Source organism: Cyprinodon tularosa, unplaced genomic scaffold, assembly GCF_016077235.1.
Source record: "Cyprinodon tularosa strain WSP-4 unplaced genomic scaffold, ASM1607723v1 ctg170, whole genome shotgun sequence".
Taxonomy (NCBI): Eukaryota; Metazoa; Chordata; class Actinopteri; order Cyprinodontiformes; family Cyprinodontidae; genus Cyprinodon; species Cyprinodon tularosa.
In genome coordinates this window covers 233,019-248,178 of record NW_024038532.1, presented here as the reverse complement: position 1 = coordinate 248,178, position 15,160 = coordinate 233,019, and the positions used below count along the sequence as shown (strand labels likewise).

The window sequence follows — 15,160 nt, the reverse complement described above, 5'->3', positions numbered from 1 at the left end:
GGATATGTAATGAGAAACCAATGTTAAAATCTAATTTCTAAGAATCTACGGCCTATTGGTCATTCACATTTTTTGTATCACTCAAGAACCGTGTCTATCTTCACTCCATTTTTTTTTTCCGTGGATCAAACTGATTTCCTACGGTTATCTCTATTTCTCTCCCAGCTTCATCTCTGACCTGCTGAGTTCCTTCATCCTCATGGTGCTGTTTTCTCCCCAGTATTCTCTAACAAAGCTATGGGGTGTGTTTAGGGGACTCCTGGGGATATCCTGAGATTGAAATGAAATCCACATGGATGGTCTCTGTTTACTGCTCAAGTGACTTTTCTTTCTTGCCCTATCATGGTTTATTTTGTGTTGGTCTATCGCATTGAATCCCAATAAAAAAACACTGAGATGACTATATATGGAAATGTTCAGGGGGTGTGAATACTTTTGCAGTTCTCTGCATTTAAGTTGATAATCTTATACAGCAAAAATTTGTCCATCTTTGGTTTTTTTTTTAAAAGATGGTCTGATCTGCACTTTGGTGGTATGGACTGGTGATGGGACTGGCAATTAGAGTAGAGCTGACTGGTGTTTGGAGTGTCGGAATGTGTGTGAAGACTGTCATTGGGAATGTGGGCACGCAGTGTAAGGACTGGCATCAGGATTAGTGTTGGAACTGTCGTATGGATTAGTCAGGACTGGTGTATGGATTGGTGTATGGCTTGGACAGGACTGGTGTTGGAACTGGTGCATGTATTGTTCAAGACTGTTGTATGGATTGCTCATGACTGTGGCTGGGACTGGGGTATGGATTGGTGAGGACTGGGGTATGGATTAGTCAGGACTGGTGTTGGGACTGGGGTATGGATTAGTCAGGACTGGTGTTGGGACTGGTGCATGTACTGGTCAAGACTGTTGTATGGATTGCTCAGGACTGTTATTGGGTCTGGGATATGGATTATTCAGGACTTGTGTTGGGACTGGGGTATGGATTGGTCAGGACTGGTGTATGAATTGGTCAGGACTGGTGTTGGGACTGGGGTATTGATTGGTCAGGACTAGTGTTGGGATTGGGGTATGGATTGGTCAGGACTAGTGTTGGGACTGGGGTATGGATTGGTCAGGACTAGTGTTGGGACTGGGGTATGGATTGGTCAGGACTGGTATATGAATTGGTCAGGACTGGTGTTGGGACTGGGATATGGATTAGTCAGGACTTGTGTTGGGACTAGGGTATGGATTGGTCAGGACTGGTGTTGGGACTGGGGTATGGATTGGTCAAGACTTGTGTTAGGATTGGTCAGGACTAGTGTTGGGACTGGGGTATGGATTAGTCAGGACTGGTGTTGGGACTGGTATATGAATTGGTCAGGACTGGTGTTGGGACTGGGGTATGGATTGGTCAGGACTGGTGTTGGGACTGGGGTATGGATTGGTCAGGACTGGTGTTGGGACTGGGATATGGATTGGTCAGGACTCGTGTATGAATTGGTCAGGACTGGTGTTGGGACTGGGGTATGGATTGGTCCAGACTGGTGTAAGGATTGGTCAGGACTAGTGTAGGGTCTTATGTATGGATTGGTCAAGACTGGTGTATGGATTGGTCAGGACTAGTGTTGGGACTGGGGTATGGATAGATCAGGGATTTGTGCATGAATAGGTAAGGGGATTGCCAGGACTGAAGTTTGGTCAAGTGGACTGGTGTCAGGACTTTTGCCCAACTGCTTTGAGGACTTAAGTCAGGCCTGGAATGGGGTTAGTTGGGTAAGGTTTCTGAACTGGTGTTGCTACTCTTATCGGGACTGATGTTATGCAAGGTGTTGGGACAGATGTCTCAGGAATGCTGCAGTCCAGGAATCTGGTTGGTGTATAGACTGTGTCAGAAATGATGTCAGGATTGGTTTTTGGCCCTTTTTTTCTGCACTGGAGTTGGGACAGGTCAGGGCTATACCAGATGTTTAGGAATTGAGGTTTTCACCTCCAGAGACAGCTGTGTGTGTTCTGTACATTCTTTTGATGATTTTGACCTCTGGTCCAGTACATTGCTTATTAAAATACAGAAACTATAAAAAATATTTTTCTCACTAGATTAGCATGACCTTATATATTTTTATATATTCAGAAATAATTGAATACATAGATAAATAGATAATCTGTGTGAAGATTAGAAATGTCCATAAAAGTTTTTCAGTTGTAGAGGAGTGACCACCGTATGAACGCAGACTTGTTGTCGTGCCACTGTATCCCCCTGATGACCAGCGGACTGGGTGACAGCCCGGTTGTGTGCATTTGGAATGGAAAGGGCGTCCCTCCTCAGCTGTGCTAGTCTTTAGCTTTGTTAGCACTCATTTTTACTGCAGGTGGCCTGTCGTTCAATTTGCCATGTGCCCTCCTCGTACGTACAGTAGCAGATTGTGCAGTCGTCAATCTTCACTTCTCGGCCGGCTGGTATCACCTCTGTGTCCGCGTAGCAGTTGGGTCCTGTGGGGGGCACAAAGAAACAGAGAAACTAGTTTTGGCTTTGTGGTGTGCATGAAAATGAAATTTCCACTGGACCCTGCATATTTTTCCTCCCTTTCTTTGTGTTGCTGGCACCGTGTCATTTTATCGAGGTCAGACTCTCAATCAGAGCACTGAAAATGCATGAACATCCTGAGCTCCTGTGGTGTAATGTGCAGAAGGAAGTGAGCGGGGTTAAAATAAATGAGCATAAACATAATGACTTTTCAGCTAATGTTTTTTTTTTTTACTTAAGCTCTGAATATAGAATCAGAATATCTTTTTAATGCCAGGTGCTGCAAGCCCCTTAAAATTTCTCTGTCTGTGCTTTCAGCTTTACGACCAACCAAGGACACCATTCAATGTATGAAGAGGTAGCATAAGGACAGATCACACAATTTAAAGCCACTTTCTATCTGCCGCCTGAAGGACACCAATCAGTTTAAAAATCTCCAAGCTGACTGAATTTCACTAGCCTTGATGCAGGTGTAGTATGACATAAATATCTCATACTTTTGGTTGAAAGGATCTGTCTCTATTACTTATTCTTTCAAGCCTGTAAACCTCCCAAAACTCATTAAAATATATGAACATCTGACCTGAAGATTAGAATATTTTTCTTTATTTTCACTGCTTTCTGTTCAGCAGCACCACAGTCAGGAATTGCCATTATGGGCATCAATCTGCTTTTCATTTAAGGCTTTTGATTATTTATTTAAAGAGTTTATTGAAGGAAACTTTGCTTCACATAAAGAATAAACAACAAGCATTTAACCTTAATATTGTCTCTAAACAGAATGAACAGTGCCGTATGCAATAGCCCCACAGCCTGATACTGCCACCAACATGCATAACCACTTAAAAAATTACTGCTTTATAGAGATTCTCATAATTACTTCCCTAAACATATTTCAGGTTTTATATTGTTTGACCATGAAATGTTTCACAACAAGTCATTTGGGAAATTAAAAAATCTTGTTGGTTTTCTAACGCTTTCACATTCATGCTAGGTTTGAGCTTTGGTAGTTCCTCAGTGTCACTTAGGTCTGATGTAAGTATGGATTTAGCATCTGCAGTTATTTAGAAATGGCTCCAAAAGACTTTCCACACTTCAGCAAATCTTCATCTCTTTTTAATTGCTTTTAATCCTAGTTCATTTTGATGAATTAAAAAAAAAAATCAGCAACATGGAAAACTATCAGTCATTAATAATAATAATAATTAAACTTTATTGATCTCACACTGGAGAAATTTACCCCTGCATTTAACCCATCCACATTGGGGAGCAGTGGGCTGCCATTGTGTGGTGCACGGGGAGCAGTGTGGGGTTATGCGTCTTGCTCAGGGACCTTGAGTGCAGCAGGCTGTGGGAATCAATCCGGGTACTTGAAACCTTCTCAGAGCACAAGCGCACTGCTCTAACCACTAGACCAACACTCTTGGAGGTTAGAAAACTGACTCCCCCAGTCATGCATAAAAACCAAGATTACTAAGGTCCAGGTTAGGACATTTTAGCCCCTTTAGTGGCACATCAAAAACAATTTACATGTATATATATATATATATACCCACACACACGCCTACGCCTAAGGAAATTAGCTATAAACGTATAGCTTATGCATCCATTCCTGATTTTTTTGTACATTTTTAATCATTGAAGTTTGTTGTTTAATCCATCCAGGAAAAACTACACTTCAAATAAATAATTAATAACTCCATTTAACACTCATTGGCATGCATGCAGTGAGAGTCTGCGGAACGAAGCAAATGTCTGAACCAAAGGGTCTGAGTCTATGAATGTTGCTGTTCATTTAAAATAGTAGGAAACAAAAGAAATCTCTTTCTTCCACTCCCACACTCGTAAACAGGAGGACAGATAACTGCATAGCAATATTTAGTATTGGTGTTAATAAGAGCTCTTAATAAGATGTAGCCATACTAACTGCCTTTTTTTGCTTGCTTTAAAATCAAATAAATAATAAACTAATTAATATAAATAGACAACTCTTCTGACACTATAGAGGACTGACTCTGGCAATTAAAAATAAATACAGTAAATGAATAAATGTAGGACTAAATTATACAATGAGACATAACTTTACATCTCCTATAATGCTTCTGCTTCTGTCTCCTTGAACCCCAGTTGCCTCAGCAGATGGCCGCCCACCCTGAGCCTGGTTCTGCTGGAGGTAACTTTCTGTTAATGGGAGTTTTTTCTCTCCACTGTCATTGCATGCTTGGTGTGAGGGATTGCTGTCCAGCCAATGAGTCATTGCTATTAGCCTGTTTTCCTTAGATAGAAAACTTTGACCCTGTCTGACTGTATGATCTGTTTGAATCGTCTCTTTAAAGCGCCTCGAGATATTTGTGGTGAGTTGGCGTTATATAAATCAATTAAATTAAATTTGAATTAACTTGCATCTATCCATCTTCACTCAGTATTCCATCAGGGTTGCGGTGGGGCTGTTGCCTATCTCCAGCAGTCTATGCAACAGACTGGACAGGTCGCCAGTCTGTTTCGGAGCAACACTGAGACACATAGAGACGTACAACCATGCACACACACTTGCACCTAAGGACATTTAGACATGCCAAATAATCTAACAGTCATTTTTTCGGACTATGGGAGGAAGCCAGTATATTGGGAGAGAATACACATAGAACATGCAGAAAGACCCCGGCTCGGGAATCGAACCCGAAACCAACTGCACTACCTACTGCACCATTTTGATTAACTTATCTCTTAATTCATATTTTAAATAATTGCATTATTTATTCTTTATTATCCATTCTAATTTAAATTTTTATGTAATAATGACTTATTTTTATCCATGGTTAAATATTTGTGTCTGCTCCATTCTTCCTTTGTTTATTGTACCCTACTTATTCCTTCAGTGTTTTTTTATGTATGCTGGTCCTTTTTACACCTCTTGCTTTTCTGCAGCTGAAAATGTAAAAGCAGAGGAGGAGGCGGTCTTTGGAACGGCTTCAGAGCCCCGAATTATCGCCTGCCGGCTGAGGTCAGGCCTGTAGGAAGCAACTGCTGAATGTTTGCTTTTGAAAAGGAGCACATAGCTAAAGCTAACTTCTACCATGTTATTGCTAATAAAGGTTGAAGGGTTTTGACATTAGAGTAGAACAGCTAGCAGTACACATTGAAGTAACTCAACATATTTAACTGTGTGTTGTTGACTGTCAATAGAGAATAGTTAATTTCATGGGGAAAAAATATGATTACTCTGGTTTTTGGGCTACTTTCAAAATAAAAACATCCACTTTAGAGGGACTTTTCTCCATAAAAAAATAAGTTATTAATGAATACAGTTAAAAAAATTACAACAGATTATAATGTATTCATTAAAAAGGTGAATACATTAACAAGCTAATCAAAAGAGATATACGTTTTTGTCATTGTAAAATATAACTACTACCGACATTTATTTATTTACTGTATGTTTTGTACCTTTAACTGTAAGCTTTATTTATCTATTAAGTATTTGTTATTCATGCATTCAATTTTAACAACGCCAGAGTTGGTCCTCCATACGGACTACTGCAAAAACAGGACGGAAAAGAAAAAAACTTTTTGAGAAGAAGAGGAAATCTAAGACATGCTCTGATGGACGTGGAGGCTATTCAATACGACATTTTACTGGAAAAAATATTTTAGTTTGACAACATACAGCCTGGTTTCTGAAGCGTCGGCCATTTCATGCTCTGAAAAACACAAACTTATATCACCCTCATTTAAAATAATAACACTGGGGGATTTGGATGTGTGGAGGGGGCATATTTCAGTCAAGGAAGATTTGAGCCTGCAGGGACTAAATGGACCCCTGTACCACCACTGTCCCTTGGATATGTTGACTCTGTTCCACAAAACAATGCTCTGCTTTCTACAAGTTGCGGCAAAACTAGATATATGTGCAAGTTTAGAAGCTCAAATCATTGTTATACAATAAAAAAAAATCATATATATCCCTTTTAAATGCACACAATTCTAAAGTTTCCAAAAGTTCTTAGCCTTTATTAAAGTCATAGGGAAGCCGCTGTTCCAACAGCTGCAGTTCCGAATTCTCCAGAGTAGTGCATGACTGTACACAAGTGAATAAAGTGAATGTGATTGGTCGGTTATCAAGGGGGCAGGATTGTTGTGGCGGAAGGTTCGGAAGCAAGTTAGATTGTGGCCCGTTTCTGAGAAGCATCTAGCTAAGCAGTTAGTAACTTAGTGGTAGTAGGTTCCCAATGGGAAATTACATTAGGACCAAGTAGCACTAAATTGGTCAATTTATGCTTCTGACGCATACTCTATACATGCACCCGTCAAATCTGTCTCTGCGTGTGACCCTGCCCCCCCATGCAGAGGTTCTGCAACCGTCATCGCGCACCTCAAAAAAAACCTGACTACATTCCGGATGGTCACAAATCTGCGCAGACCTCAAGTGGAGGTACGGAGACAAAAAGCAGCTGTTATTGGTCCTTGGTATGCCTTTTCAGCTGTCTGTGTGGTCGTTCTTCTCGATTCGGTGCCAGGGCGCGCCATTGTTAAAAACCGAGGAAGAATGGACAACTACGGCGAAAGGTAAATCGAGGAGGTTCGGAAGTACAACCACTTGTACGATGCCTCAGATAAATTATATAAATAAAAATATCCTCTTCGATTTCTAGCTACTCTAGATCCATCTCAGTGACCATGATATCTTGCAGATGCGCTATTGCTGTTTTGGAAGATAAACACTCCCGCTTTCGCAGCCGAACGTCTCGTGACCATCCGTCGAAGTTCTCGCGAGTTCCTGAATAGGCTCCCCCTTGCGCTTTGGAGGGAAACTGCTGTGCATCCCCAGAAATTCCAGGCCGACGGTGCAGAAGCATACCAGCAAAACTGATCCGCGACTAGACCCAAGCGACATTTGAATGTGTGCAGATGAAGAAGTATAATCGGCCATTTGGAAACACTGTGAAGGAACGCTATGGACCGCGGGAACATGCAAGAGGAGGAAAGTTTTGTGCCGGAAGTCGTGGATGAGTCTCCTCCCTCATACCTTTTTTTATTTAAAGAGTACATTTATATACATGTTTAAGCCAGAATGATTTGACATTTAAATATGACTTGCCTACGATTTTAAGATAGCCTGTTTCATTTCAGCATTAAGCTTAAACGAGTCCATCATGCATCCACAGAAAGTCTTCAAGACGTAGTTATGCATTTTGTTGGAAGGGCTATTAATCTCAAGTTCATTTTAAATCTTCTTGGAATAGATTTATATTCAGTAAAATACTTATATTAAAAGGGAGGTACACCCTCTTTCAGTTTTACAGTTTTGCATTTCAAGTCATAATAAAAACCAACAATCTGAAACAATGATATCAGCAGTCAGGTTCTGCTGCTTGAATAATAATCATCAGTCTTCTATAGGAGGCAATTTGCTGCTCTGAAGCATACAGCTGGGATGAAACAAAAAGCCAAAGTAGAAAGACATCAGCAATGACCTTGAAGAGGCGGTGGTTGCTGATCATCAGTGCTGATAAAAAATATTTAAAGTTTGAAGTTGAATGTGAGGCATTGAGTCGGAAAAGCATTTATAAGCAGTAAACAATTAAAATCATTGCCCATCTTCCCAGGTGCTTGTTAAATATGACATTTTATTATTCTATGCTGATAAACTTATGTTACTACATCTACAATTGGACATGTTAGAACATGGCTTACTGTTGGTCTAAATTCGAGACCTAAATAGTGATTATGAAGTCAGAATTCTGCCAAAAGGTTTCACTTGCTATAATTAAGAGCACTTTATTACAGTCGTGGTTCTCCCTTTTTGAGACTCTAAGTTTTTAGTTTTCAGTTATTCTGTTTCGTTGATCTTCTGTTTATTTTCCAATATATATTTAAGCAGTCTTTAGTTACTCTCTGCTGCCCCCTTGTGCTTCTTTTCTTTCCCCTTGGCTTCCTTCTAGTTAGTTCCACTCACACCTGCTCCTTATTAAGCTCATTAGTCCATCCTTTGTATACGCTTTAACTCTTCAGTCACTCAGTGCTGGTTCCTTGTTTTGTTGTTACCTCGTCTCGGCTTCCCATGTGAGTTTTCCCTGATGCTTTCTGGGTTTTTTGGTTCTTAGTATTTTGGATTTTTGGTTGTCTGCCTTTGTTTTTTCATTAAATCTACAAGATTCACCTCTGCCTAGTGATGTTGAGATGAAGCCTCATGAGGCATTGAACCATTTTGCCAAATTGCTTCAACGATCCCCACAGTTCATTAACCTGACTCCGCCAGATGGATTTGCTCCACATATCCATCTGGAAACCTTCCGTTGAAGTAATTTTGGGAAGGGGCGAAAATACTGGTTAGCTGATTGGCCTATGTTGGTGATAGACGGGCCAAATAAACCAATCAGATCAACGAAGCATATGACGTACTAAGAGAGCGACGATGAAGAGGAGCCAATTGATAGATCAAACTCTTGCCGAAACCAGTCGGGAGAAGAGCAAAAACATCTTTTCCTCTGAGAAAAGCATCCAGAGCAGTGTTTTGCTCTTCTTTCAGTGAAGAAATACTCTGTAATTCCGATAAAATTTGCTCGATAGCCACGCTAACGCGTTTCATCGGCTGAAGCTGCCATGTTCTTTAGATTGAAATGTCGCGCTTCTCGTTGCGTCACACCTCAACCCGCCTCAAAGCCAACGCTGATTGGCGTTCGTTTGGTGAACGGCTCCAAATTTTCTTCAACGGAGAGTCTCCAGACTGATTAGCGAGTGAAATCTTGAAAGCTCGCGAGATCAGGATGGTCTCACGAGGCTAACAGTTCATGAGGCTCCATGTAAATATGTCACCATCTAATGGTGCAGCACAGAACTACATTTAGTAATAAAATCAGTGATTTTTTTTGCAATTGTTTTACTTTTTTTCCCCTTTTAAGTTCCTTTGAAATTGTTAATGGTTGGTGTGTATAATAAAATCTTTTGTAAGTTTTTTTTAAGTGTAAAATTTCTTAGAACAATCATTTACATATCACAGTTTTTCTGCCATTTTAGTGAAATAAACTCAAGCAGACAGTGAAAGTGTTAGTGAAATTCGGGCAATGATGAGCAAAATGAAAGATGTAAGTCATTTTTATTCAAACATAATAGTTTTTCTGCATTTTTTGGTTTTAATCAAAGTTGCGTTCAACCAATCTTTTGGCTAAACCGACCTAATTTGGCAGCATTTTTACCCAAACTATATTTTTACAAGGGCAAACCAATGCAAATAAGTCTCGTAAGCCAAAATAATTAAAGATGATTACATCTTTCAAAAATTAAGGGCAGGTCTTGAACCATCAACCTCTAGAGAGAGAGCCTGCTCAGATTTTGATCATTACATTGTTTATTCTCACCAAAATAATTTTAAGGAACTAGATTGTTTTTTTTCCCAACCAATCTATACTTAGAATCTATCCAAACTTTATCCAGCTGACAGCAGCTCTCCTCCAAACTCCATCATCTTGACTGAATACTGAGGCTGTTTAAATGCCTGTCAAAATTCTTGTGCTTCCTGAACCGCTTCCAGAAGCGGTCAACTGGTCTCATGGTAGCGAGGCCTCGGACGTCATCAATTTTGTCCCCTCCTCTAAATGAATAACGCCTCGACACCCGCTTCGGGAAACGCCCCCTCTAGTATTCGACACACGCCTCGAAGCCTCCGCTCATATCATATCACTACCTCTGCCTCTCCTGGTCTTTGCATTTGGGTCCTCAACCAACCTCCATACAAATCGTGACATATATATAAACCACTTTCGACACATATTTTACAAGTTTTACCCATGCAAATTCAATACCACAATTCTCTAATATGTTACGTGCATAATTGCATACTCCTTTTCTGCACTCATGGCTTGGCTTCCACACGCTGTAGATTCTCTCCAACTCAGAGGAACCAACCTGAGAAAGCCATGAGTGCAGAGAAGGAGCATGCAAATATACTCACTTCTGCAGGGACCACTACACTACTGAGCGTTCACTATTACTTGTGACATATGGGCGTCTTTTGGAGACTAGTGTTTTACATGAAAATGATCATATTTGTTGTGCATTTGTACTTTAGGCAGAGTTCTGCCTTCATCAAGAGATGTTTGGGAACATGTCAGGGTCGACACTGATTGAATCGAGGCATCTCCTGAAACATACAAGGAGTAAATCAATTTGAACCAATCTTACCAAGATTTAAAATATTTAGCAATTTTCATTGCCTTTTATTTTTATTCATTATCGACTTCTGATTTTTAATTCTGTATTTACTTAATTCACTTTTTGTATTTGTTAAATTTAGTTTTAATTAAAAGAAAAATGCTTAGTTGCAGTTTAGTTTTTTATTAGTTTTGGTTACAGTTTAAGTTTTTTATGTAATAAGTCTCAAATACCTGAAGACACACTAAAATTAACGCAGAAATAAATAATAGAAATAAAAAACCCAGATAAGGGCAGACTGCTGCAGCAACACCAATAACCTGACTGCCGTACCTGCCATCTGCTGGCGTGATGCGGAACAATGACAACAAGTCAAATTAGAGGCAGCAGATTAGACCTCATTTTATAGCATAATTATAAAGACACAAAAGAAAACTAAGCACTTTCTGTTTGATTTCTGAACTCTAGTTACAGTTTGGGTTGGTTTAAATGATTTGATCTAGTTTTTAAGTAAGTAAGTAAACTTTATTTGTATAGCACTTTTCACAGACAAAGTCACAAAGTGCTTCACATGATAACATATAAACAACACAAGTAAAAACAGATTAAATGCAATAAAAGCTAAAATAAGTAAGTGAATAAAACAATAAGCTATGTGCTTTGGAAGGCTTGTGAAAACAGGTGTGTTTTTAGCTGCTTTTTAAAGATATCCACCGAGTCCAGAGAACGCAGGGACATGGGGACTTCATTCCAGAGACGGGGTGCCACCGCTTTAAAGGACCGGTCTCCTCGGGTTTTAAAACGGGTCCGAGGAACCATAAGCAGGTTTTGACCTGAAGACCTTAGGCTACGGACCGAAGCATACGGCTGGATCAGACCTGTCATGTAGCCAGGCGCCTGTCCATGAAGGGCCCTGAAGGTAAGGACCAGGATTTTAAAATTTATCCTGGAGGCAACAGTAAGCCAATGTAGGGACTTCAGGAAAGGATTAACATGGCCTGTCCTATTTGTGCGGGTCAGGAGTCTTGCAGCAGAGTTCTGGACAAGTTGTAGGCGACCCAGCTCCTTCTTGCTCAGACAGGTAAGCAGACTGTTACAGTAATCCAGTCTTGAGGAAACGAAAGCATGGATGATTCTCTCCAAATCATCGTGTGAGATGATTTTCCTTACCTTGGAGATATTGCGCAGATGGAAGTAACAGTTCCTGATCAGTTGTTTTGATTGTAGCGCAAGGGACATCCCCTCATCGAAAATCACTCCAAGATTGCATAGACTGGATTTGGCTGAGGAGCTTCAGTTTAGTTCATTTTAATGCCTTAAATCAATGAGAGGGATTCCAAGTCAGCTACATTATTTTAATGGACTAGACTTGTCAAACTATTTAGATCAAGTCCCGTCATTTTTAAAAACGTTTTAAGCTTTCTATCTAAGCATGGGCAGCAGATTGCATTAAGTCATTCACTCCTCCAGTCGTGTCGGAATGAATCGACGGTGGACAGTCTTTGCAGCAATCTCCCACACCTAGCATTCGTGTAGCGACGAGAGAAAAGAAAAATCACCTCCAAAAAGAAGAAACATCCAGCAAAATAAAGCTCAGTAAGGACGGCCATCATGCCACAACTGACTGAGGTCTGAGAAGCAAACCATGAGCTCTTCTGAAGCTGTTGAAAAGCTGGATGCGGCTTCTGCGAGCTGTGAAGAAACAAATGTCTGCAAACATCAGTAAACTGATGCAATGTGGTAAAGCAGGGTGAGCCAACATTACTTTGCAATGTTGCGAGAGGCTGTTGAAGCCAAGCAGAAAACAACCAAAACTATTTTTAGTTTTATCACTCTTTATTTTTCCATTTTGGCTTCCTTTATTTAAGAAATAACCTCAGTGTGGGGTGGGTGCTGGAACCCATCACTGAGCAAGCCCCTGACTTTTCGGAATGAGAGTTTTACCAACTACATCATTAATAAGTAAGGTTTGGCAAATGAGACTATTTTAGGTTTTCCAAAAACACTGTTGCCTGAATTGGCTTTTGTTCTTTTTTTCTAAATTATCCAACACAACATCAGAGACACGAGTCTAAAAACAGGGAAGAACTTCAGTTGTTTTCTTAGCGTAACGTTCAGATCTGCTGCCGAGTTCTGTGATCTCTTTTCATAAAAAGCCAGCAAGCTTATCTATATCAGTCAAAAATGAGGCTAAATGTAGCAGACTGGACATGCTGCCCCATTTTATTTATTTGTTCCAGTGGAAAATAGGTTCTCACATGTGAGCTGTCATCGATTGCTTCCTGGTAAAAGGAATATGAAAGGAGGAACAGAAGCATTGGATACAGCAGACCAGAGGTGTTGTAGCAAACTCGATAGAGACGGTGCACATTTCACACAGCAGCTATGTTTCTGTTCCTCAATGCTGAGCACGTCTAACATGCAGGAATCTTTCCACTGGGTCCCCTTAAAGACAAAATGTATCACATTTTCTCAGTCTCTTAATTAATCAGTCGCCTCGAATCTGCCTAAAATAGATTTTTTCATTGGCCTTCATTATCATGTCCTTCATACTGCTGAATGACCGTTCAAGATTTATGCAGCGGAGCATATTTACAGGGAGAGCGTGAGCTCCCAGCAGGAGGAAGGGATCCATCTGGGATTTACAGAGATTACGCTGAATTCTTAAGGACCATTTATCCCCTCCTCATTCTGGAATTCAAACGTTTAGCTTAAACATTTATTGAACGACGGCTTCAGATTTGGGATGGCATCTTACAGGTTTTCAATTACGCGTTGTTCCACAGCAGTAAAGCACATATCCTGCAAAGGGCGGCTTCTATCCTCCAAAGACCTAAAGGTTGAAAAGTGTAAAAGAAAAAGTCAAATTAAGAAGTGTTGCACAGTGCTTTAATAAAGTTCTGAAGTGCAGCCCAAGGGACTGTTTTTTTTTTTTTTTTTTTCCAACACTGCAGGAAATTGGTTCCTGCTAATTGAAGTTTTGATGTTTGGAAGCTGCTGGTGAGAACAGAGCTCAGAAAAGTGGATGAGAAAAATGCAAAACAACGGAACTATGACTGTAGCAAAGCCTGCTGTGGTGTTTCTGCTACGCCGCCTTATAAGTGTTTCATTTTTTGTTTTGTTTTCGACCTCCTCATGTCTGAATGAGGAGTGTTTGGATACAAGAAATACTTATTCCCATAACAATCCAAGGTTTATTCATAACATGTTACTGTTTAACCAAAGTATCTGTAATTTGTTTTGACTCTGACTACTTTCCATTATTGTAAGTAAGGTTGACAAACATTGACCAGATCAGAACAGGGCTGATTACCAACCAATAAGGGCTGTACGATGTCTTGTTCTCTTTTTGCAAAGATGTAATAAAATGCCGACTGAGTGAAATCCATCGATCTCTGTTTATTTAACAGGAGTGCATAGTTGAATACTTTTTTCCCCCCAACATCACCACCACACAGTTTTTCTCCCATCATTGCCCTCCATTTATCTCAATCCATCTCCCCATCAAAGATGCAGAGCAACACCTGATGTACTGAAAGATCGACTTTGTTGATGGATTGTCAGAGTGTGGCCTTCCATAGGGCCATGACAAAGAAAATTGTTCTTAAATAGAAAAAGATGATTAATGGAATTAGAAGACTTTTTTTCCCTCTTGGTGCACCTTGGAAATTAATGAAGTAGTTCCTCTCAGAATGATTCTACCACCACCCTGTTTCACAGTGGGGAGGGCATAATCAGGTTAACTGGAAGTTGTATCATCTTTGTTCTACACTCACCGGCCACTTTATTAGGTACACCTGTCCAACTGCACGTTAACACTTAATTTCTAAGCAGCCAATCACATGGCGGCAACTCAGTGCATTTAGGCATGTAGACATGGTCAAGACAATCTCCTGCAGTTCAAACCGAGCATCAGTATGGGGAAGAAAGGTGATTTGAGTGACTTTGAACGTGGCGTGATTTTTGGTGCCAGAAGGGCTGGTCTGAGTTTTTCAGAAACTGCTGATCTACTGGGATTTTCACACGCAACCATCTCTAGGGTTTACAGAGAATGGTCCGAAAAAGAAAAAACATCCAGTGAGCGGCAGTTCTGTGGGCGGAAATGCCTTGTTGATGCCAGAGGTCAGAGGAGAATGGCCAGACTGGTTCGAGCTGATAGAAGGGCAACAGTGACTCAAATACCGTTACAACCAAGGTGGGCAGAAGAGCATCTCTGAACGCACAGTACGTCAAACTTTGAGGCAGATGGTCTACAGCAGCAGAAGACCACACCGGGTGCCACTCCTTTCAGCTAAGAACAGGAAACTGAGGCTACAATTTGCACAAGCTAATCGAAATTGGACAATAGAAGATTGGAAAAACGTTGCCTGGTCTGATGAGTCTCGATTTCTGCTGCGACATTCGGATGGTAGGGTCAGAATTTGGCGTCTACAACATGAAATCATGGATCCATCCTGCCTTGTATCAACGGTTCAGGCTGGTGGTGTCATGGTGTGGGGAATATTT

At 40.5% G+C, this 15,160-nt stretch overlaps 1 protein-coding gene across 1 annotated transcript in view; it reads right to left on the bottom strand.

Moving 5' to 3' along the window:
- Positions 1-917: 917 nt before the first annotated feature.
- The window catches only part of vwc2 (von Willebrand factor C domain containing 2), an 84,286-nt gene continuing 70,043 nt past the window's right edge, over positions 918-15,160 (bottom strand). The window contains exon 5 of the mRNA XM_038281399.1: positions 918-2,469. Coding sequence (XP_038137327.1) covers positions 2,327-2,469 — 143 coding nt within the window. The 3' untranslated portion in view covers positions 918-2,326. The remainder of the gene's footprint in view (positions 2,470-15,160) is intronic.